Source organism: Diadema antillarum, unplaced genomic scaffold (genome assembly GCF_040938485.1).
Source record: "Diadema antillarum isolate AM-2024a unplaced genomic scaffold, OU_Dant_1.0 seq00000788_RagTag, whole genome shotgun sequence".
Classification (NCBI taxonomy): Eukaryota; Metazoa; Echinodermata; class Echinoidea; order Diadematoida; family Diadematidae; genus Diadema; species Diadema antillarum.
Window position 1 is genome coordinate 381633 of NW_027271676.1, and position 24417 is coordinate 406049.

The following is a 24417-nucleotide window of genomic DNA, read 5'->3' on the forward strand; positions in this document are numbered from 1 at the left end:
CATGCTGATATCACTTATTTCTGCATACAGTATCTGAATGGCATTCTCATTCTCAGGTATGTAGGCTCCGTGCCTATAATATACAGAAAACTTCTTCGTATATACTTGATTTTGTTTCCTTCATTCTTGTAGTCCGTATAGATTGCCCTTCGGGCGATTCTGAACAAGTTTCCCTCTTCATTTAAAAATGTATTCTAATCCGGAGAGGTCCAAATTGTCTTATCATCTTTACCAACAGCGAAAAAAAAAAACCCGCCACTAAACAAACAAAAAGCCGTCGATTCGTCAATAAATATTCACGCAGAGTATCCTGTTGGGATACAATACGTCATCATGCATTCAGTACTGTCTTCTGTCGTTCTTTTTTAAGATAATTTTTTACAAGCTTTATGTGAGAAACAATTTACGAAATATCAACGTTCCTTATGTTCGTTCTGCGTATAGATATTAACTATTCATAAAATCATTAAAACCTATGAGACTTTGTAAAGGCATACTTCCTGAATTTTGCAAAGGTATACATACATTAACAAAAAGAAGAAAATAGGATGAAAACCATTTTCGTAAAGACTCGTGCACTTTTAGAATGTTTTTGTTTTTCGTTCCACTTATTACAGGTTTACTATTCCAAGCACTTGGTTCTTGTTTGATTTACATTGCTTCGCTTTTTCTTTGTACAAGTCTCGCTGTCGTAACAAATGATAATCATCGGCTCTTTTCCACTATTACCATAATGATTATTATCATTCACAACATCATCACCATCACAGCTGTTAATGCATCTTGAATTTACCTAAGGGCAAAGACAAAGGGAACAAACTGCCCCACATAGTATTAAATTGATTTCTCTTTCAGAAATTAAGTGTGAAAAGACACCGGAGTATAGCAAGCTGGTGAATTGATGTCATAACACTGAACTTAAAGACATAATTTACCATTTGCAGATGAAACAAAAACCCAGCATTAGTGCTTTAAAATAGTTCTAAAATGTGAGTTAGGGACAGAAATAACCACAGTAAAAATTTGAATCTGGATAATTGATGTAAAGTATTGTTAAATACACAAAATGTGAACAATAGTTATAATAAGAATGCTTCCAGACTAAACCGTCTACAGTTATGGTTTATTGAGAAAAATACTTACATCTTCTTATATTTTAGGCTTTATAGCCAAAAATATTATATGGTAGGATGTTTTGTGATACAACAGACCTACACATATGCATCAAATGTGATATCTTGAACATTTTTTAAATCACTGCCCCAAAAAGTAAACTGTACCTTTAAATTATGCTGATGAGGAAAAAGTGTCAGTATAAATTCACCTTAAAGTGACGTGTTCACACGATTTGCTTGATGACGGACAGTTGCCCTCGTGTCATTATGTCGGCATGCAAATCGAATACTTCAGGAAAAGCATGATATTATGTGGTCATTACATAATATTTCTCTCACCACAAGCGAAGCAAACAAAGTAAAAGTCCTATTTGAGTTTGAATTTCAACGGAGTACACGTTGAGGGCGTTCTCTACACATGTGGGATATTTTGGTATACCGATGCAATGTCGTCATCGTCGTCGTTGTCGCCGCCGTCTCTGTCTACCCTTGGATCCAGATTAGCGTAGACGATCTTTTCACTGTTAGAGGACTCAATTACAACCTGCGCGTCAGTATTGACGTACAGTGCTTCGTCACAATTAGGCGATTGACTTGCAACCTTCCCTGGAGTATTGACGTACAGGGCTTCATCACAGTCAGGCGATGGATTTGCGACCTTCCTAGGAGACTGAGTGTTGACGTACACGGCTTCATCGCAGTCAGACGACTCACCGGCAATCTTTCCATCTGTGTTGACGTATATGACATCTTCTTCGTCTTTGACGTCGTTCGCCGCACCGATGTATTCGTTGATGGTGTCGTATGTGAAGAAATACTCTTCCTTTATAAGCATACGAGATAATTAAATGCGAATAATTATTGGATTGTACAGCAAAATGCAATTATTGACAGAATTATTGACTCTTCATGCATATCCAACCCGTCAATCCCATGAATATCATTTGCCTTTGACGAGGGCGGTCTTTGCAAAATCTTTATTCTCCTTTTCTGGACCAAAATTCTGGAATTCTCTTGATAACAATATAAAAGAAACATTAAGTTTTCATACCTTTTCCTAAAAGTTAAAGAATGATCAAAAAAAAAAAACCTCGTCTGCAATATAGTAAGTTACTTTTTTTCTTTACTTTTGATTTTCAAAATTGTTTGATTTAACTACTTTTTGTACATCGGCGAGCCGGAGCTTCTGTGCCTCCAGTGCCCTGGTTATGACCCACCATTTCCTTCTCCTCCCCCTCCTTTTATTGTCCACCTCGGACTTACTACCTTCCTCACTAATCCTTCTATCCTCTCATCCTGTCTTCCTTTACAAAATAATGTGCGTCCTCGCGTGTGCATGTATGGGTGTATTACTCTGTCTTTTTTGTATCACTGAGGCAAATTGCCTTCTTTTTTCAATTTGTTTTCTCTTTTTTTTTTCTCACGAGGGGCTGCATACTACAAGCTCTGCTTTTTAGCAGTCCCCTCCATTTCCAGCGATTTTGTTTCTGCCTTTACCATATTAATATAATAATTTCTTTGTATCTTTGTTGATAATTTACTTGTGTCTTTATCACATGTTATCATGTTCATCGCATTGTTGTACTGATTTCCTGACATCTGTATATACGAACATCTATTGTATTTCTGACTATTTGTTTCTTGGAAATGAACTTGAACTTGAATTATTTAAAGAGCACTGAACTCAGTGTCTTCTAAATTATATTACAAGTTATTCGCAGCTTGTACCCAAACCAACAAACTTTAGAACAAAATGATCCAGCTGTCTGAGGTGAAATCAAATCTTTTATGAAACATAAAAAGAAAATGAATGGGAAATGAGCGATACTAAAAAAAAACTCTAAAAGACCAAACTCAGCTGAGACTTGTCTCATTTTTAACCTTGGGCACATGCCTCATTCTGATGCATACCTCACTTTGAGACTTGCCTCATTTTAAACCTTGCCTCACTCTGAAACTAACCCATTCTATACCTTGCCTTACTCTGCGACCTGTGTCATTCTTAACCATGACTCACTGTGAGATTTGAATCATTAACTTTTCTTACTCTAAGACTTGCCTCATTATCAAAGGGTGTGTACAGTTCTGGTTGAGGCGAGAATTTAGCTTTTAGTGTTTTGCAGGATATTCAGAAACCACTCTATGAGATGTCAAAGAGCATGCAATTCCATGGGGTATCAAAAGTTTATTTGATGAAAATCGGTTTTGAAATGGCCGAGATCTCCAAAAACAAGGTGAAACAAAGAGATCCTAATAAAGTTGTGGCATGTCGCCTTTTATTATTATCACTTTTTGGGATATCTCAGCCATTTGAAAACCAATTTTCATCAAATAAACGTTGTCCCCTTCTTAAAATTACATGCTCTTTCATATTTCATAAGAGGTTTCTCATTATCTCACTTAGGAATGTGCAAAACATGAATCCCCACATCAACTAGTACTGTACAGTCCCTTTAACCTTCCACCACTGTGAGACCTGCTTCATCCTTGACTCACTCTGAGGTATGACTCACTCTGAGATTTGCCTCATTATTTACCTTGCCTCCTGTGAGACCTGCGCCATCCTTGACTCACTCTGAGATTTGCCTCATTATTTACCTTGCCTCCTGTGAGACCTGCGCCATCCTTGACTCACTCTGAGATTCGACTAACTCTGAGATTTGCCTCATTAACCTTGCATCCCTGTGAGACCTGCGTCTTCCTAAACTCACTCTTAGATTTGCCTCATTTTTTACCTTGCCCCATTGTGAGACCTTTGTCAGCCTTGAGTCACTCTGAGATTTGCCTCATTAACCTTGCCTCACTGTGAGACCTGCGTCATCCTTAACTAACTCAGATTTGACTCACTCTGAGATTTGCCTCATTATTAACCTTGCTTCACCGTGAGACCTTTGTCAGCCTTGAGTCACTCTGAGATTTGCCTTATTAACCTTGCCTCACTGTGAGACCTGCGTCATCCTTAACTAACTCAGATTTGACTCACTCTGAGATTTGCCTCATTATTAACCTTGCTTCACTGTGAGACCTTTGTCAGCCTTGAGTCACTCTGAGATTTGACTAACTCTGAAATTTGCCCCATTAACCTTGCATCAGTGTGAGACCTTTGTCAGCCTTGACTCACTCTTAGATTTGCCTCATTAACCTTGCCTCATTATAAACCTTGCCTTGGTTGAATACTCTGAAACATAGGTCATACCGATCCTTCTCTCATTATAAGTCTCACCTCAGTCTGGACCATGTGTGGTCGCTCGACTCTCAACATCTTCACGGTCTGGAAGACATCTACAGCACCCTCCTTGTCAAGCTGATGAATGCACTCCATGACAGCACAGAACACTCCTGTGCGACCAACACCGTTCCTACAACAAAAATAACAAAGAAAAGAATTACTAGGATATTTGTCATGGCATTCTCCTGGCTTCTCAAAATCACATCCAACACAGTTATACTTTCACGATATACTGACATCATCCACAGTCCGAGCCTAAATAGAAAGAAATTTATTTGTTCGTTGATGTGATATTCTATGATGAATAGTTTATTCAAAAGACATCTTCGACAAGTTCAATATGAATAAAAAGATACCTTTGTTTTGTTCATGTTACTGTTTTCCTTTCTTCTTTATATCTTCCTCTCCCTCTATCACGGTGGGAGGTGGGGTGGGGGGGGGGGGGGGGTAGCCGGGCCTTACTTTTTTTTGTGCATAATACATAGGAGTATACAGGGTCTTGCCACTTGGCACCCATACATTTGGGTTTTTTTCAGAAAAAAAAATGTATTTATATTTGGTTGTTTATCTTTGTTTGGTAGCAGCCGATGTTGTTGGAGGAGTGTCATAAAAAACTGTGAAGTGTCAGCCGCTTTTTGTTTTGTTTTGTTTTGTTTTTTATTGTCAGCCGGCGAACCCCGAAAGTAGAACCAAAAAAAAAAAATAAATATATAAAGCCCTTTACACTATCAATTATCATCCAAAATGTCTCCATGGGCGTCCTGTTCCCATGAACTAGGCCCACTCATCTTTTAAAATATAGCATCGGCCCTGTATATTATATCTTCATTCCACACAGGCCCCCTGTATCGACTGTGTCGCTGCGTGACGGCAGCATCCATGAACTTACGAGCAATGAACCAGGAGAGGAAAGTCCGAGGAGCTCTCCCACGGGTGGCAACGACGGAGTCTCTTCACGAGCTTCAGTAGTGACCTTGCGCAGGTAGAATTCTCTGCCGGGCTGCGCGGCCAGCGCCGGAGCTGGTACTGGGTCACGTTCCTCGGGGTTCGGATCTGTAATTAAGATTATGATAATATGAACCTTTATAAATTCAATCAATTTGCTCAAAATCGGAATGAATTATCATTTTGTTAAGCCATTGTAAAAGAGAAACATGAACTCCAATCTTTTACGATAATGTCGCTAATTGAAAACTCAATTGTGAATTGAGCAATTTAGCATCATGGAACTTCTGCAAACAAAACAATCAAATACATATGAACAACAAACGATTACACGAAATAGAATTTACTTACATTACTCTACCTCACACAAAGTGTAGATAAATATCACCACTGACAAGTGCAGCACCAAACAACAGATACTAGTATGCAGTTTCTGGGACTTGACGGGTGCAATTACGACACTCCGTCTTGTAAATATGACAGCATAGTTGACCCGAAGTTTGACTTTTCATTACTTAAATTTATTGCCTTTGCAAAGCCGGCTTTTCATTGGTTGAAGGTCTTTGCCTTCGCGAAGCCGAAAAACCGACATGACTTGCCTCCTTGCATGTCCTGCCGGATCCAGGAAACCGAAATTATGGTACAATTGGATCTGACATCTCGACTGCTCGCCCTCTTAAAATCTAAGAATTCAAGGTGACGAGATCTCACATCTTGACTGCTCACCCTCTCGAATACAAGAATTCGAGTTGACGAGATTTCACATCTCGACTGCTCGCCCTCTCGAATTTAAGAATTCGAGGTGACGAGATCTCACATCTCAACTGCTCGTCATATCGATTCAAAGGATTCGAGTTGACGAGATTTCACATCTCGACTGCTCGCCCTCTCGAATTTAAGGATTCGAGGTGACGAGATCTCACATCTCGACTGCTCGCCCTCTCGAATCTAAGAATTCAAGGTGACGAGATCTCACATCTCGACTACTCGCCCTCTCGAATTTAAGGATTCGAGTTGACGAGATTTCACATCTCGACTGCTCGCCCTCTCGAATTTAAGGATTCGAGGTGACGAGATCTCACATCTCGACTACTCGCCCTCTTGAATCTAAGAATTCGAGGTGACGAGATCTCACATCTCGACTGCTCGACCTCTCGGATCCAAGAATTCGAGGTGACGAGATCTCACATCTCGACTACTCGCCCTCTCGAATCAAAAAATTCGAGGTGACGAGATCTCACATCTCGACTGCTCACTCTCTCGAATGTAAGAATTCGAAGTGACGAGATCTCACATTCCGACTGCTTGCCCTCTCGAATTTAAGAATTCGAGGCGACGAGATCTCACATCTCGACTGCTCGCCCTCTCAAATCTAAGAATTCAAGGTGACGACATCTCACATCTCGCCCTCTCGAATTTCAGAATTCGACGTGACGAGATCTCACATCTCGACTCTTCGCCCTCTCGAATCCAAGAATTCGAGGTGACGAGATCTCACATCTCGACTGTTCGGCCTCTCGGATCCAAGAATTCGAGGTGACGAGATTTCACATCTCAACTGCTCGCCATATCGATTCTAAGGATTAGAGGTGACGAGATCTCACCTCTCGACTGCTCGCCCTCTCGAATCTAAGAATACGAGGTGACGAGATCTCACATCTCGACTGTTCGCCCTCTCGAATCCAAGAATTCGAGGTGACTAGATCCCACATCTCGACTGTTCGCCCTCTCGAATCCCTGAATTCGAGGTGACGAGATCTCACATCTCGACTGCTTACCCTAACGGGTCCAGGAAGTAAAAAACGAGCTTTTTTGCCTCATGTGTCCAGGAATTCGAGATAACGATTTCCCACCTGTTGACTGCTAGTTCTCCAGGGGTCGAGGAAATCGAGATAATGAGATCTCGCATCGCGTCGCCTGCCCTCTCGGGGTAATGTGAGAAGATCTTACTAGGGGTCCAGGATGTCGAGATAATGAGATCTCATATCTTGACTGTTTGTATTCACGGGTCGAGGAATTTGGGGTGACGAGATCTCATATCTCACCTGCTCACCCTCCCTGGTCCAGGATATCGAGATGACGAGAATTAACATCTCATGTGGTCACCCTCTAGGGGTCAAGGAAGTTGAGGTGACGCGATATCACGTCTCGTCTGCTCGCCCTCACGAATCAAGGAATTCGAGAGGACGAGGTCTGAGATATCTTGCCTATTTGCATTCTCGGGGAAAACAAAACAAGGTCAGGAAGGCAAAGAATCATCTTGTCTTCTTCGGGGCATTAATAATGTTCCGCATCTACGATATGCAAACTTCTTATCCATACAAGCTCTCTTTGTTCAATATCATACACCTCGCAATGAAATCATGTAAAATCAAATCAAGATTAACCGTTGGAGTGCTATCAAATCGGGATTAATCGTTGGAACTATATCTTTTATTACCCATGAACTCTCGACGGTCAGACATCTGACGATGATGTCGACATCCTGCTTGATAACCGAAGCTGAGATCGTGTAGGGTCCGTATCTCCTGTATCCCGAGTCAGGCCAGTACTGGACGTCGCTCTACAGTGGAATACAAGCAAGCATTTTTGGAGTGATTTCGTGTTGAAAAATTCTCCCTTGCTACTCGTACATAGAGAGTCACTCACTTCGAGTTGCAGGAATGGACCTATCCTTCTTCGAACTGGTAGATCACGAAGGCTAATGTGGAATCATAACTGATGTCAAAATGACATTATCTTATAAGATAAAGTACGCCCTTCCACGCTGCTAGTTAGTCATTGCAAACAATTCATGAAGTTACTTTTTCTAAAGCCAATCATAAATGAAATTGTCAGTTATACGAACTGACAAATCTTTGCCACTAACAATACAAGGTTTGTTCATGAGTAAACTTTCAGCTTATTTTAATTTTCAATCAATACAATCTTAACATTGCAGGGTGTTCGTTTTGATTTCGAGGAAAAAGCTGTTAGCCATGGAAATCCTGGGTTTGATGTTGCAGCAATCACATCTTACTCGTTTGCGAGTAAAGAATAAATGATGATAATCATTATGATCGCTATATTCATTGTTACTACTGCTTGTCCAGTAGGCTTTGTCATCAGTAATAGTCTAACAAAAGCTAGGTAAAAATTCCACACCATTATGACCATGGAACATGATAAACTGATTACCTTCCTGATAAGTGTGATAACCCGCACTGTGTGATAACCTGCCTGGTAAAACGAAATGAGATGGAAAGTAAGTGACATGGCATTGAATAGTCAAACGTACCTTATCAGTCCCATAATTCTCATTCAGCATGATGATGTAGGCAGGCTTGTAGTCCGCTACCATTGTCCAGAAATCGCACACGGTGTTAGGCATCGGCATCTGCGTCGTGATGAAACTGCCTTGACGTGCCTATCAGGGCGGGAGATAAAACTTTCCAAATTATTATGATTCCCTCTGTAACGCGCGGTTCGTAATGATAAATGGGTTCATACCGCCCGACTTTAGACTTTCATTGCTTGCCTGTCCCACCGCGTATTAATGACCAATGTTTCGTTTTTAAAGGGATAATATAGTATTGGTTTAGGTGAGGATTCAGCTTAAAACTTTTTGCAAGATACTTGGAAACCACTTCATGAAATGTTAAAACAGTGTAAAACGCATACAATTCCAAGAGGAATTCAAACTTTAATATATTGATGAAAATTGGTTTTGAAATGGCTGAGAGACCCCAAAACAAAGTAAACAAAGCGATTCTAATAACAGGACTGGTGGGTCCTATCTTTTTATTAGGATTGCTTTGTTTTGGATGTCTAATCCATTTCCATCAAATAAGCATTGGATTCCCTTTAGAATTATATGCTTTTTAATATTTCATAACAGGATTCTAAGTATTTCAAATCATCATAAAAACATTGGAAACCTGAAGCCGTATCACAACTGAAACTGTATCATCCCTTCAAGATGGTACCACCACAAGACAATCACAGCTTTAAATTGCATTCGTCAGTTAAATTGTTATTCTGGCAACGCAATCATTGACAATGGCCATGGCAGTATGGCACGATGATATTGGAAGGGAATCCAGTGGAAGTGGAATCGGTCATCTACGACTCGTAGGGCAGCAAAGTGGAGCACTAGGCGTTGGACTGTAGGACTATCACAGACCGGTGGTGATACGAATGGGCATCACATATAAACGGATAGCGCACGACTTGACAGCAACTCACCCTGACAAAGCTGGCGTTGATGTAGTCAGCTTCAGGGCTGTCTCTCGTCTGTAGTATCACACGGTTCCTTTGCACTTTGGGAGGAACAGTGAAATGATGAAGAAGTGAGACTATGAGAATGCATGATACATTCGTAAGACGTCCTCATGATTCTTTTGGTCTCATCAGTGTATCTGCAGAATTGTGTACTAGTGATGGTAATCATAATGACGTGAATAATAAGGAATGAGGGATGGTATTGACTGATTACAGTGGTAGTATTAGTAGTTAGTAGCAGTAGTAGTAGTAGTAGTAGTAGTAATTTTTCTCTTTTTTTTGGTAATCGCGGTACTACTTCTATTACTTCTACTGGTGCTTGATAAAGCTGTGATATGACTTGGATTGACTCGTTTCACATGATCTCTAAAGTGGCATTTAACGTTTATAAGCAAGTAACTTAGTGATAGAGTGATAGAGTGGCGGTGCTTGAGGGGGATGTCAGTATCGAGTTTGCAGATATCTGATGAATTTGTACTTACAGGGTAATGTGTTGCCATAGCGATTTTTTGAGCGGTTTTCTGCCATCTTTCCAGATCTCATTGAGCATTCGGGCGGATCAGGGCATAGCGTCTTCAGTTTCTAATTATAAAACCATAAAAACCAAAACGACATCATGAATTAAATACATAAGTATTTGAAAGACAAAACGACTCCTCCAATAATATTATCGTAGTGACTTTAGGGGCACTCTCAAATTTATCTTTCTCACTCTAAACTTGCTTCTTTAATGTCCGTGTGTCACATCATTGGTATCAAGAAATGACAGACACAGTATGTTCTGGTATAATTGCTGGATGAGTCATCTTGAAGTATGTGGGTACGCCTGGTCCACTTCGACCTTAGTCTGTTCGGTGCCATGACTGAGGCCACTTTCTCTAACCGTTGATGGCGGATTTCCCTTCCATAAGACTGATGTTATGGACGGGAGCTATGTCTATGTCAGTATAAGTCGCCCAAGAGCAATTTCATTTTTTTAAATGGTAGCCTATAGCGTGTGGCGCGAAGGCAACTTGCTTTATTCTGCCTCATCCATAGCGACAAAAATGAATTACTTCAGAATCGTCACCTTCACTCCTGAAAGAGCCGTCTAGCCGGCTTATCGCCTTTTCGACCAAAACGATGCCAGTGGGGCGAAAGTATAGAATGTCGCTCTACTCAAGTTCTAGCTTTTCGTCTAAAACAAAGGCATCTACGCATTTTCAAGCATGTTGCTTTCTCTCTCTCTCTCTCTATCTCTCTCTTTTGAGCACGTGCCTTTCGATTACAAAGCACTTAATCGCCCCACATTGTAGTTTTTTTTCCCATATTGTGGTAATTCTCTAACCTATATTTTTTTTTCGAGCATCAGTGGAGTAAATTCCTTATTTTTGTATCTTCGGCGAGATGTATACAGTATTATATATATATATATATATATATATATATATATATATATATATAATACTGTATCACTGAGAGAGAGAGATTGTATATACTATATACTGTATACTAAGAGAGAGATTTATATATACATTATATATGTATGAGATCAAAACCTAAAATGGCATTAAAACGCCAGGATAAAGCGTTTTAATGCCATTTTAGGTTTTAATCTCATACATATATAATGTATATATAAATCTCCTTACATATTATTTATTGAAGCGAACTGTACTTGCCTGGAATTCTTGATTGAGCCTCGAATGCATTCTGCCGCGAACGTTTCGCTTGAGACGGGCTAACTGCAGGGAAAAGTTTTTCCCTGGGATCTCCGTCTCTTCCCAGAGCAGATCTTCCAACACGGTGTTGTACACAAACTGGTACTGTTCCTGTTGTAGACAAGAGACGGAACGAAGAGGGCATCGACCTGTTATATCCAGTGGTTTTCACGCCTAATGAAACTAATATCGTCACATCTTGAGCATTAATACATAAGCACACAAGCTCAAGCGCAAACACACACCCTCACACACACACACACACACACACACACACACATGCACACACGCTCATATTTTCATATACATACATATATGCGCTGAAACATTATCGTCAGCAAGTGCAGAACAAACTCTGAATACAATCTCAATGAAAGATCCTCATGTCAAATTAAGTTTTCTCTCGCCTGACATTCAGACCTTTTATAGGTATTGTAAATGAGTTAAGAAGAAGTCCAGCGCCCCTCTCAAGAAATTTTGAGTCGTCATTGATACTCACAGGAGTTTGCACCATGAATGGTCGACGATGCCGCATGTATTTCACGAATTTGTACACTTCCACCCTTTCCGAACGTCTAGCGTGTGCGACGACACTGTCGATTGCGATCACAACTCCTGTTCGACCAACGCCGGCGCTGTCAAGACAACGAGTTCGATAAAGTAGCAGACAAAGAAAGAGAGAGAGAGAGAGAGAGAGAGAGAGAGAGAGAGGACCTCAGGCAGAGCACAGCTATTTTATGAAATAGAAACATGTCTATAAACAGGAAACTCTTTAAAAGTACTGGGTTTAATTTCATGAAAGAACGAACTAGCAGCCCCTTCATTGAATAAACGCTTCATAGAAGATATGCACACAAGTTTTTGCTTCACGATTTTTATGAAGATTTATACGATTTTATACAAAGTATCTACAATTTCTCTGGGGGATTATGTCACATTATACAAAAAAGTGGGTAGTTTGTTAACTTGTATTATTGTTATTGTTGTTGTTTGGGGTTTCTCAGGGAAGACAAAAGTCGCGGTAATACAAGATAATATGACCCGTGTCTGTGATAGTTCGTAATAGGAATACGAGGTTAAGACTACATGTTTTTACTATGGTAGATATAAATAATAACGAATGGATGAACACCCTCAAAGCTGAAGACTAGAATCACGAGTTTTATTTTGAATTAAATTGATATGCTTGACTTTTGCAGTTGTATTCAAATATGAAAACATACACTTTTTTTTTGTTCATACGCAAAGACAAAGGAATGTTGCCAAGTACTACCCCATGACATTAATGAGTGCACTTAGGTTAAAGGAATCTCTTAAAGAGAAAAATCCAGTCCAAATAAAAAGCTAGTCTGATAAAAGGAGTAAAATCTTACGAGTTCAACGATAAAGATTTCACTGAAATCGAAAGAAAAATAAGGAAGTTATGACATTTTGAAGTTTTGCTAATTTCTGCAAAACAGTTCTTGTACAGTGGATATGAATATGCAAATGAGCTTACCATGTCATACCCTCACAATTTTCTATTGATATTGTACCAAAAAAAATGACGAATATTCAATGTTTCTGTCATTGTAGTTTGAAACATGATGCTATTCCTAGTTGAATAACTACAGAATAGTGATCAGTTAGATATACGAAGATTTGGGCCTCGGGCATAATTGCGTTTGAATGAAAAACTGTAAATTCCAAAATTTTATGAACAAACTACATGGTAACTTGTGAGGGGATGACATGCCCACTTTTCCATTTGCATATTCATATTGACTGTTCAAGAACTGTTTTCCCCCAAAATGTCATAACTTCCTTATTTCTCCTCCGATTTCGATCAAAATCATACCGTTGAACTCGTAATATTTTACTCTTTCTCAACCTGACTTAAATTTGGACTGTGTTTCCCCTTTAAATCATTGTGAAATTGGTACGAATCGAAAATCGATTCAGGGAGAAAATAGGTTCGCAAGACAGTTTACCTGCAGTGCACGAGAAGGGGAGATCCGCCGCCACCGTCGTACTCGGCGCGCACCTGTCTAAGAAACTTGAGGAGCGAGGCGGAGTGCCTGGGTACATCCTTGTCTGGCCACGCCCTGTAGTGGTACTGACACACCCTTCTGGAGTTGGGACCCTTTGGAAAATGATTTAGCCATGAGTAAAGTTTTGAGAGCAAAAATGGGTCTGGAATTTAGCAGACATTCTTATTAAATGTACCTTTAAAAGCTCAGCATTGCGCGCCATTTCATTTAATTTCTTTACTTTGTTTACGTCAAACTTTATGTCAATATCACAGGCGCCTTCGGCACTTTTTGAGTGCAACTGATTACAAATCAAGAAGCGTGATACCGTGTGCTTTAAACAGCAGTAGAATATGCATTAAAAATGTACATAGGATAATATACACTAAAAGCATAACAATGATAACTTCTTGTTCAATCCTTAAATGAACCGAGGGAGGTAATACATACATTAATAAAGAGGGTAATACAGGTTTCAGTTAAGGTGGACATTAATTTTGAAAGTTATTGTGACTATCATCATCAAACAGTACTTTTGGTCACACTTACGAAACAGACGGAATAATAATGACAAAATATCATAAGTCTTCCCTTTACCAATACACAACTACTGTAGCAGCTAAATTTACAAAAGACTGAATATGATATATTTTCACATTTTCATTTGCATGACTAAAGCATCGAAACAACCTAACATTAACGATTTCTCAGGCAAATTGTCAGGGATGGGCTATGTACTTGCTGAATAACAGTTGTAAACACCATTTCCGCTTTCACGTTTAATGCGCACATTAGTCGAAGAAATGCGAGAAGGCGGTATCTTATATTTACTTGGGTTTTCGTGTGATGTGCCACTTTCATGGAAACATACAAGGAAGACTTGAAATTCCAGAAGTTTCCTGTTTCATATCCTATTCAAAAAGATTTATTGGATATGCTGTACTTTGCTAATATTTTGAGTGTAATCCTGCACTGACTTGCGTGACGTGTTCAGTTTGTTTATAGCAATGAAACAAGGAAATGGAAAACAGATTTGTGTAATTGAGCTCTCAGTGAGAGCGGAATTGGCTTGATATTATTTTGATTAGGACAAGGTATAGTATCACAAACAGTCAGCGCAGAGAAAATGTAAATTGGACTTTGGGCTTTTGGTGAAGACAAGCCTGGAATAATTGTTGAAAAGTAGGTCCAATATATAGTCGACGTAGAAACATTTACACCGTGAATACGAGATTTGGGTTCTGACATAACAGTTTACTATAAAGTCGCAAGTGGAATAAGGAGTTTTCAGCCTTGATTGATGTAAAGAAAAACCGTCTAGCTTTGCTTGTTCATGATAAATTTGGATTTTTTTCTGTCCTCGTTTCTGTAATATCCTATAGTGCATAACCACAATAAATAAATAATCAATCAATCAATCAATCAATCAATCAATCAATCAATCAATCAATCAATCAATCAATCAATCAAGAAAGCGAGCAAGCAAGCAAGCAATACCAACACAATGACATCATCAGCCACACGAGCCTTTTTCTCTACGGAGATAAATGCAATATGTGCAAGAAACCTACAGATATTCTTACTACCTGGTAAGGTCGACTGCGAATCACATGGCAATATGCTGAAAACGCATAATATATAATCAATTGTTTTGCCATTGAGTGCACTGATAAAGGTAACTCCGATATCCTCTACACCAAACTATAGCAGTTTCCTTATTGGCTGCGAGTTGGTAATAATTGTTAATGTCAGGCCTGGCTATAGCCAAGACAATTCGGACATTAACCATTCGAGGTTTTTATAAAACAAATAGTGAATGGTCTGTGTTTTTACAATGTTACAATATACTTCAACTCGGTTAAAGATAAGGCACTCTTTTGGCTTGTAAAGGTTTGACCCCCATTGGTGGCAACTACATAACACTTTGCCACATCTTAGAAACAGATTTCGGATCTTCATATCATATTCTTGATGTACTTACTTTTTTGAGGACCATGGTTCGCTTCACCCAATCAGTGATCTTTTGCGCTGAAAGAAGTGTAACGTCTATGGCACCATACGCTATACACTCATTTGTCTCTTCCGGCCAGTATTGGAGACACTTGACCTGTTTGAAAAGCACATAATCTTACATTATTTTGTTAATGAGTTTACAGAGCAAAGCGAGAAAAAAAAACCCCGAAAGAGTGGATATATAAAGGCAGTGAAATAGAGATTTTGATGAATTTTATAATCACGTCAAATTGATTACTAAGTTGATTACTATTTTTGGCATTTCAAATGGATATATCCATTTTCATTTCCGTCATTATGCAGTTACCTTTGTCCTTAAAGGTGACGAACCGTAGGAATCTCTTGTTACGTGTAAAGTCAAATGAAATGGATATGTCCATACACAATGTTAACAATGTCGAAAAAAAATTTAAGATCTATCTCTTAGAACGTTGATTCCAAGAGGTATAGGTGCATGGACTCGTTGAATAAGAACCACTCAAAATCGTCAACCTCTGTTTGTTCTGTATTATATCACCATTCCTTTAATATCGAGATGATCCATGTGAATGTGTCTCATTCCACGTACAGTAATTCGTACATACATTTGGTGAAAATGTAATTTAACCCAATATGGGTATCATGATCGACCGGGCACTGAACTTAGGAATTCCAGGGTACTTTTAACTTGATAGAAAAGGGGCATTTTCTTGCATGACCACCCCCCCCCCCTCCGTCGCCCTCCATTTTGGAGTCAAGTCTACCGGAATCTTTCTACCTGTTTGTTTGTTTGTTTGTTTGTTTGTCTGTCTGTTTGTCTGTTTGTATTACCCTCATTCCTTCCTCGAGGTTTGTCAGCATTACAATCACCCGGACCCTCTTTTGCCACACCATCCTCCAGAAATCGTCCAGCGAAGCTGTGTTGGGACCTGCACAAAATTGACACACCCAAAATGATGATGACAACGATGATCACAATGTATTAGTAATCACGCTGTCCGATGTCGACAAAGACAACGATGCCCATGATAACAAATGGCTGTGCTGATTGTGATGAAATATCAAATGCAACATAAAAATAACTGTGATAAGATTATGTAGGCCTACTACGGGACTTGTGGAAGTGATGTCCGGGAGGCTATCTAGTTGTGTTAAGATATGATTTTTAATAGCAAAATGTGCATGTCCTTTTTTAACATACCTTAAAGATGCAACCAAATCCTACCTGCTCAGAGCAGGACATAGTATAGTAAGCAAATAATCAACGTTGGTGAAGGTGATGGGACAAACTATCACTTCCGAGGCGATCTGGATGTAGCTATCTTTCCGAAGCGCAGCTATGGAAAGATAGCGTACACATTCAGATTGCCGAGGAAATGATAGGTTGTCTCATTGCCTGAAACTAAAAGTTGATTATTTGCTTTATATTCCACATTTAGGGTCCTAGAAATTCCCATTTTATACCACATCTGAAACCATTTTAGCTGTCTTTAGGTATCCTTAGGGCTTAGGCTACGTATGCGCGTAGATGACAAAACAATGAATTTGCTGCGCGCACCGCGCGGCACCGAAGTGAAAGTGCATTGCACTGTGTACTATCAAGTGACCTAGGTCACATGATAGTCCACAGTGCAACGCACTTTTATTTCGCGCGTACTCATCTTGCGTTAGGACTGTGTGGACTGTGTGGAGATCAGCGAAACAAAAGGGACTATCAACATAGAGTGTAACGAACTTTTCTTTTCAGGTGATGGGATGGGCAAAAGTACGCTTCATCACGTGATCAGCTCTGGACCAATCCTATTGCAACATTCTTAGTATGTGGAATATAATATTCTCTACATAGATTACAGGTGATACAAATAATATATTGTCTAAGTAACAATTTGTATGGCTACTAACACACCCTATAAGACAAAATAGATGTGAGCAAGATGTACCTTGTGATGCGATGTACGCACGGTCTCGATCGAAACTCTGTTCCAACAAAACCAAAGACGTAGAACATTTAAGGCATAATTTACCATTTACGGATGAAATAAAAACTTTAGTGCTTCAAAATAGTTCTAAAATGTGAGATAGGGATAGAAACAACCAATGTAAAAAATCTGAATCAATATGATTAATGTTACGTATGGTTAACTATACAAAATGTGAACAATAGTTACAACAATAATGTTTCTAGACTACACCGTCTACAGTTATTGTATATCAATAGAAATATTGATATCTCCTTATATTGTAGGCTTTATTTCAAAATGTTTACATGGTTGGATGTTCTATGATACAACTGACATACACATATGCATCAAATGTGATATATCGAACATTTTTAAATCACTGCTCCCAAAGGTAATTTGTACCTTTAATTTCGTGAACAGTTTACCGAAAATCAGTCTTTTTCTTTTCGACATTCCATCCATTTAATTTTTCCACATCCTGAATAAAGAGAATAATAAACACAACTCTATAGGCCTGAAAGAGTGCACATTACAAACGACAGCAGATTCTAAGTATGATATATGCAATAAAGACGGTATATGCACAAATAATGGTGTGATAACAAAGTTGGCAGAGACAAAACGAAAACGACAAACAATGACAAAGTGAGGACATCCTGATGAAGGAAGAAGCAGGGGTCGTAGACCTGTCAAGGTTACTCCCAAATATTTCTCTACTTCAGCTACTTCTCCCTACACATAATTGTATAAACACAAACACTGTGTAACTAATTTCATATTCCATATGTGTGTGTATGAATTATAGTTTTCCATTTATCTGTATGTAGTGCACACTAACCAACCTGCGTTATATAAGGTGTACAGGAGGATGATATCTCAACATCTGATTAGTCTGGACCACATAAAACCACATCTCACATCACGTTTATCTGAAAAATGTGTCTTAAAGTTAGCTTAAGGACTCAGTAGAATCTAAGCAACCTCGTTTAGTGGTATAAATATGAGTGAGTAATTCTGACCAGAGATATTTGAGAATTAAACTGATAATCATATTTAATACAATCATGGAAATGACGGTTAGCCTATTGCAGCAACAAGATTACAATAGTAAACTCTTCAATCTTCGTATGACATCCTCATTCGTTGTTGATTTAAACCTCCTAAAAATCCATAGTGGCATTTCGATGCCTGTAACGTTGGAATGGGTTCTATCATTCGAAGTAAAATAATTTATGACGTTTACCGATATGTAAGAGGCATTGTAGTAGTCCGAGTGTGGGTCGCCATTGATGAAGTCGAGCTGAACTCTCGATGAATCATCTGTTATTGAGACAAGCAAAGGCGATTAGAAGAGAAGCAGTCGCGTGGTAGAAACTGCGTAAAGTTATTAAAAGATAACAACTCGACCTTTCACTTCCTTTAGAAAAATGATAAATAAAGTTATATTTCAATCTGCTTTCAGGTTCAGTGGAAGAATGAAAAAAAAAAAGAGAGAGAAAAACAAATTATTGAGCGATTATCGAAATTTACAGATTGTAACTGTTTTGATCTGATGATGTAACGGCAGTAGAGGAAAGGTTGAAAAATCATGAATATTTTGATTTCTTGGAAGATTTCACTTAATATATATATATATATATATATATATATATATATATATATGGTGGGGAGCGAGTTTTCACTTGTGAAACTAACTGGGTTTATTTATTGATTCATGCGCTCGGTAACTCTGCACGATTGTGAAGACACAATTGTTACATAAACAGATCAGTTGGAAGAATATCGGAGAAGCGAATTCGAGAGAAACATGGAAAATTACGGGCCCAATTTGAAAAAAAAAAGACGTTGTCTTATTTTGATTAAGGGCCTTGATTTCACTTGAAGATGAATTACACTTTCTTAGCAAACTTACACGGCAGAATGTTTCGATATCTGTTCTTCGCAAAGTTTGCCGGTTTTGAGGCAACTTCATGAGGGAAAATATCTGTCTCAGGCAGGGTCTGGAAAAGGTGAGAAAATATATCATGAGGGGAATGAGATGGATGAGGGAGAAGAAAAGAAATAGAAGATGACATACCAAAGAGAGGGAGGAAGAGGAGACGTCCTGAAGACGGAAAGGAAGAAAAGAAGAAGGAAGAATATGATAACAGAGTAACAGATATAAATGTTTAGAATGATGTGAAGAAGAGATATAAAAAAGAAAAAAGTAAATACCAAGGAAATAGAAAGATAACAATGGGAAGATAATGAGAGTGAGGAGATGATGCAGAAACAAAATACGTATTTGATAATCCCCTAAAAAGAGACAGAGAATCCAATAAAAAAAAACATTTTGTGGCAGGATAGACATGATAGAAGAGGAAAAGGTTTACCGCCATGCATGAGCTCGAAGTTAAGGAAATGTAGATGCCAACTTTAGAACGAAACATCAAATCAACAAGTTGCAGTTTGCGCCATACGATTCAGGCCATGCAAGAAAACACGGAAATGGCAGACAAAAGCTGGTTCACATGTACACATTTTTTTGAAAAACTCTATTAATATTTTAAAGGAGCAAACGTTCAAAATGATTCCTGACATCCTCTCTCTGTATTTCTTATTTCTTTTCTGTCTTTACTGACAGAAGAGCTGAGCAGTAAGAGATCAAACGATGAAACTGAGAACAAAAATCACGATATCCTCGATGGGGGAAACTCCTTTCTTTAATTCTTAATTAAGTCTCATTTCATTGAATGATACATTTCCGCTCCATTTAGAGGCAAAACGAAAAGTTCTCTTGTTTCTACAACATTTTGACAACACCCTTGTTTAAATTAATTGCTCCGGCATAATTCCATAATTATTACATTCTCTTGGCATTCTTGGCTTCTTATCTGCAAGACACACCTCAAAATATTTTCGTCATTAATTGTTTGCATTACATTTTTGTTGTTAATTTCGTGTAATCAATATGCCGAAAAAATACAATGATACGATAATTGTAATGAGAGAAGAATATATAATTAACATGAACGAAAAAAAAAAAGAACTGCCTTGGCAATAATTAGGATACTGTAAATAATTCTGATGATAATAAAAGTAGGTTATCTAGATATGATATACAATAATGATATATGAAGGATAATTGAAATCTTTAAAAGACATAATAGTTATGCCTTCTTCCTCCATTTGATAAAGTGGACGTACGTCAAATTCGTCTGGGAAGAAGCTAGTATCTCTTTTCTTCGCCAGGAATGCAGGAAAGGCTTTGACTGAAATCGACCCCGAAGTTTCCGCAGCGTTCAACCTGGCATGGTGCGAATCCATTGGGGCGGCGTAAGAGGACCACTGTGACTGGTCAGTATCACGCGCGTACACAAGGCGCTTCCATGCCATGTCAAGTCTGTGCGAGGTATACCGACGGCCGCCTATCAGAAAACAATGATTAGCGTCCAGTAACCATCTATCTATGCACTTTGGAATACATATTTATTCATATATTTCTTCTCTCATTCGCAAACTCATCTTACATAATTTTTTTCCATGTATTATCCATTTACTTATTTCAACAAGATTGTCCATGAAACCAAAGCCGATTTATGTTGTTGTTGTTGTTCATTTTCCATCTGTGAAGATGGCTGGATAGCCCATATTCAGCTACACTAAGCTGGTCCTCCATGGGGTCCAGCTGGATGTGGGGTAGGACGTGACTTCACCGGGTTAGACACCCTGCTCTTTGCGATGAATGAATGAAGCGGGATCTTTTACGTGCATGAGCTGTGATTCTCTCATACACGGGACCTCCATTTTATGTCCTATCCGAGGGACAGAGTGTTTTGCCTCTTGCTAGAGGGGACGGTATGTTTACACACAACATTGCTCAGTCAAGACTCGGGTTCGAACCCGGGCCGCGTGATCGTGAGGCAGACGCGCTACCGACTGAGCCAACTCACCGACTGAGCCAACTGTGGACCTCAATACAAGTACATCGAAACTGATGTAACTGTAAAAGATGATAAGCTAAGATTCTTGCGAGTATTCCTCAGCGTTGAGATGGTTGAATTATTCATTGATAGAACAAAAAAAAAAAGTCGACCCACACAACTATACAGTAAGAGAAAGGCAGAGATAAACATAGGGAAACATAGATCTCATTTATAGTGAAAGATACATACCTGTAGAGTGAAAAAGAGAATGATAAGAAGTGAGATACGAGATACGATCGAAAATATCTCGATTTAATAAAGAAAATTATTAATGATTATACTTGGTGCATAATATCTTAAGAGTGATGGAAGATTGAACGGTAGAAGGACATAGGTATAAACAAAGAGAAGGAGAGACATTTGAATTGATGTTATGACATGCTTACTGCATTATATCAAAGCAATTAATTCAGGACCAGAACAGTTAAGTTAGAGCTTTCCTGTACCCGTCAGGCACTTCATCTTCGTGCATGATATTTGCTATAAATGTTTGCAGTGTACTCTAGCTGCTGTACATTCGTATTGTATGGGTGGCAACGTGTCGTGTCTTCTAGATTTTGCTTCTGTATTTTTTTTTAATTACTGGCGAGATCTGATAAGCTGATAAACTATTATAGCAATTATGCTAGAATAATGACGGTAGTCTGGTAGTGGTACTGAAAGGATGATTGAAATAAAGCTTATTACACTGTACAATCATTTTCACTATTTTTATTATTACAATGATAAAGTTAATGATTTTTGTAAAAGATAGTGCTTCTTTTTGTTTTACCTTATTCATTTAAGTACGGTTAAAAAATCAGTTTCTTGGCTGTTTTTTTTTTTCCAGCGAGTCTGTATAACGGTTTACAACAAAAAAACAACACATGGTATTGTACAAAATATAATATTCTAAACAAGAAAACGAACATTTTGGCAACAAGAATAAATAACAGAGGTTGACTGAGAAGAAATAAGTGCTGACAGAAAGAAAATTGGGATAAAAAGGAACAAAATCATTTGCAATATCAAAGACTCTGTAACGCGAAAGCATATGAACCCACAAAAAATCAGTAATTGTATTTAAATAAAAGATCATTTTTGCTTTGTTCATTACATCTCATTTTTTTTTTCTTATCAAAACGGATCTGAGATCAAAGCTAAGGAACAAAACGCCAGAACATTACAAATTATGAGCTTTTTGTGGCCAGAAAAAAAAAAGCAAGAGGAGAAATATTCGTCTACGGCCACCCGGCCTCAGTACATCCCACAGTGGAAAAACAAAATCAACCAGTAGTTTTAGTTCTTTGAATTAGAGAAATATGTCTCACCTAACTGGTCCCTGGCTGAAGAATCTGTTCGCCCATTCACATTGTTTTCTCTTTCCAATCTTTTTCTCCTAAGGAACAAAGACAGCAAATAAAATGTGAAAGGGTATAATGTACAGGCCACGTCAATGAAAGAAAGGTCGGATGATTCAATCATAATAGCAGCAACTCCTGTCTCTATCCCAAACCAACGAAATAACTAAATAACACATACATATGTATATATGTATATATATATATATATATATATATATATATATTTATATACAGATATTCCTATATAGTAAACACTCACATATGTATAACATATATATAATAATATTAATTTGTCTCATCCGCTGTATATGTCACGAGATTTTATACACATAACCCAACTAGATCAACCGAAATGATGAGCACGTTTGAGAAATGATAGGTTGGTAGATACCTTTCACCTGGCTTTGATTTATATGACTTTCCTTGACTTTCTCTTAACAAATCATTATCAAAGTTACACAACCACGTGCACACACACACACACACATGTCTGCAAAAAGGGACAGTTGAAAAATATGACACAAAATTAAACACATACCACTTAACAACAACTACTGACGCAATTAAGCAGATGATCATGATTGTCAAAAGAGACGCCGTCATCGCTTGGGATTCTCTTGGGACGAATTCAGCTATAAAGAAAAAAAAAAAGAAATGAAGAGAAATAAAACATCAAGTGAATTTGACTCCCCATCTCCATTACCAAGTAGAACGTTTTTAACGTTACATTTCAATAGTCGTATCTATCAAAACCTTCGATTTTCTACCTGTACATGCATGTGCAGCAACTTTGGCTCTGCATTTGTCACTTCTTTTCTTCTTCTTTCCTTCGTATAATGGAGAAATATGACTGAAAACCCAAAATAAACCCAATACCTTAAGATTTAAAAGAGATACGGATGTTGATATAGTTTATAAAGACATTGAAAGTTTTAAAGTTTATGATAAAGTAAATGTATACGCATATACTAGGTGTTTCAAAAAACATTTCCCACTTTTGATCATTAATAGCTCAAAAACATTTCATCCGATAAAATTGTCATTGATATAAATAATAGCTGAATAGTGTACAATTTGATTGAAGGTAATTTGAATGTGAAAGCATAAATCAGTTTCATTAAATCTAAGATTGATTTTGAAGTAAGGTTTCAGATTTTGGTCAAATTTTAACCCTCTGTACAAAAATGAGCTTTGCACAAGAACCAATGATGTGTATGTGAGTGTGTGCTGACAATGGCCCTGAACAATAGACATGCCTGAACCACCTGTTGACTAGGCGTCAGTCTGGCGCTCCCTGGCACATGAATGCTTAATCAATAATTCATGTGGATTGCCCTGGACACTGCTAGTCTGGATTCATGCACGGTAAAGGGTAAACTGCATGCACATGGAAAAAGGAAGCACACGTTTCCATGTGCTTGCAAACACCACATTCCGTTCCAGCTGGCAATCATTTTCAATTTTTGCTTCACATATCACTAAATTTGGGATATAAATAAACATAAATGATCTAAAGTTCCTCATTTTAATACAACTGTCTATTAATCAAATAGTCTGACAAATTTTTCGCTTATTGATAAAAAGAAATCATTTTTGGTAAAGAGTTCAGCAGCATTTATCACTGGGGCGATATGTTTCACAGTAGATTTATTTAAGGCTCCATTTACACAAGTGTATACTCTGCTTGATTTTCTTTGCTTCCTGTCACCATGTTTACGATAGAACAGAAGGTATTCATTGTAATTTCCTTTTTCAGAAGTAGGGAGAGCACTGTCGAGACCCAACGACAGTATCGGCAGGCGTTTGACTTTACACAGATACTGCCAGAGGCTGAATAAAGACTAGTTGTGATAGTGGAATTTCTCATGAATAAATAATGAAGCATTCAAACCCTAACC

General features: G+C 38.3%; 1 protein-coding gene and 1 long non-coding RNA gene across 2 annotated transcripts; both read right to left on the reverse strand.

Moving 5' to 3' along the window:
- Window positions 1-1527: 1527 nt before the first annotated feature.
- LOC139739200 (receptor-type tyrosine-protein phosphatase alpha-like) lies at window positions 1528-19589 on the reverse strand. Its single transcript, XM_071649815.1, has 17 exons — window positions 19584-19589; window positions 19124-19211; window positions 18455-18531; window positions 17191-17227; window positions 16082-16179; window positions 15240-15365; window positions 13220-13371; window positions 11749-11884; window positions 11211-11360; window positions 10032-10131; window positions 9504-9587; window positions 8567-8685; window positions 7730-7852; window positions 6894-6918; window positions 5181-5397; window positions 4339-4474; window positions 1528-1938 (listed from the first exon to the last, which is right to left on the reverse strand). The coding sequence occupies exons 1-17, from the start codon at window positions 19587-19589 to the stop codon at window positions 1528-1530; spliced, it is 2085 nt and encodes a 694-aa protein (XP_071505916.1).
- Window positions 19590-20488: 899 nt separating this feature from the next.
- On the reverse strand, window positions 20489-23147 carry LOC139739208 (uncharacterized). The gene is made up of 3 exons (XR_011711500.1): window positions 23058-23147; window positions 22487-22554; window positions 20489-20618 (listed from the first exon to the last, which is right to left on the reverse strand). It is a non-coding gene; the product is annotated as an uncharacterized lncRNA (long non-coding RNA).
- Between the last annotated feature and the right edge of the window lie 1270 nt (window positions 23148-24417).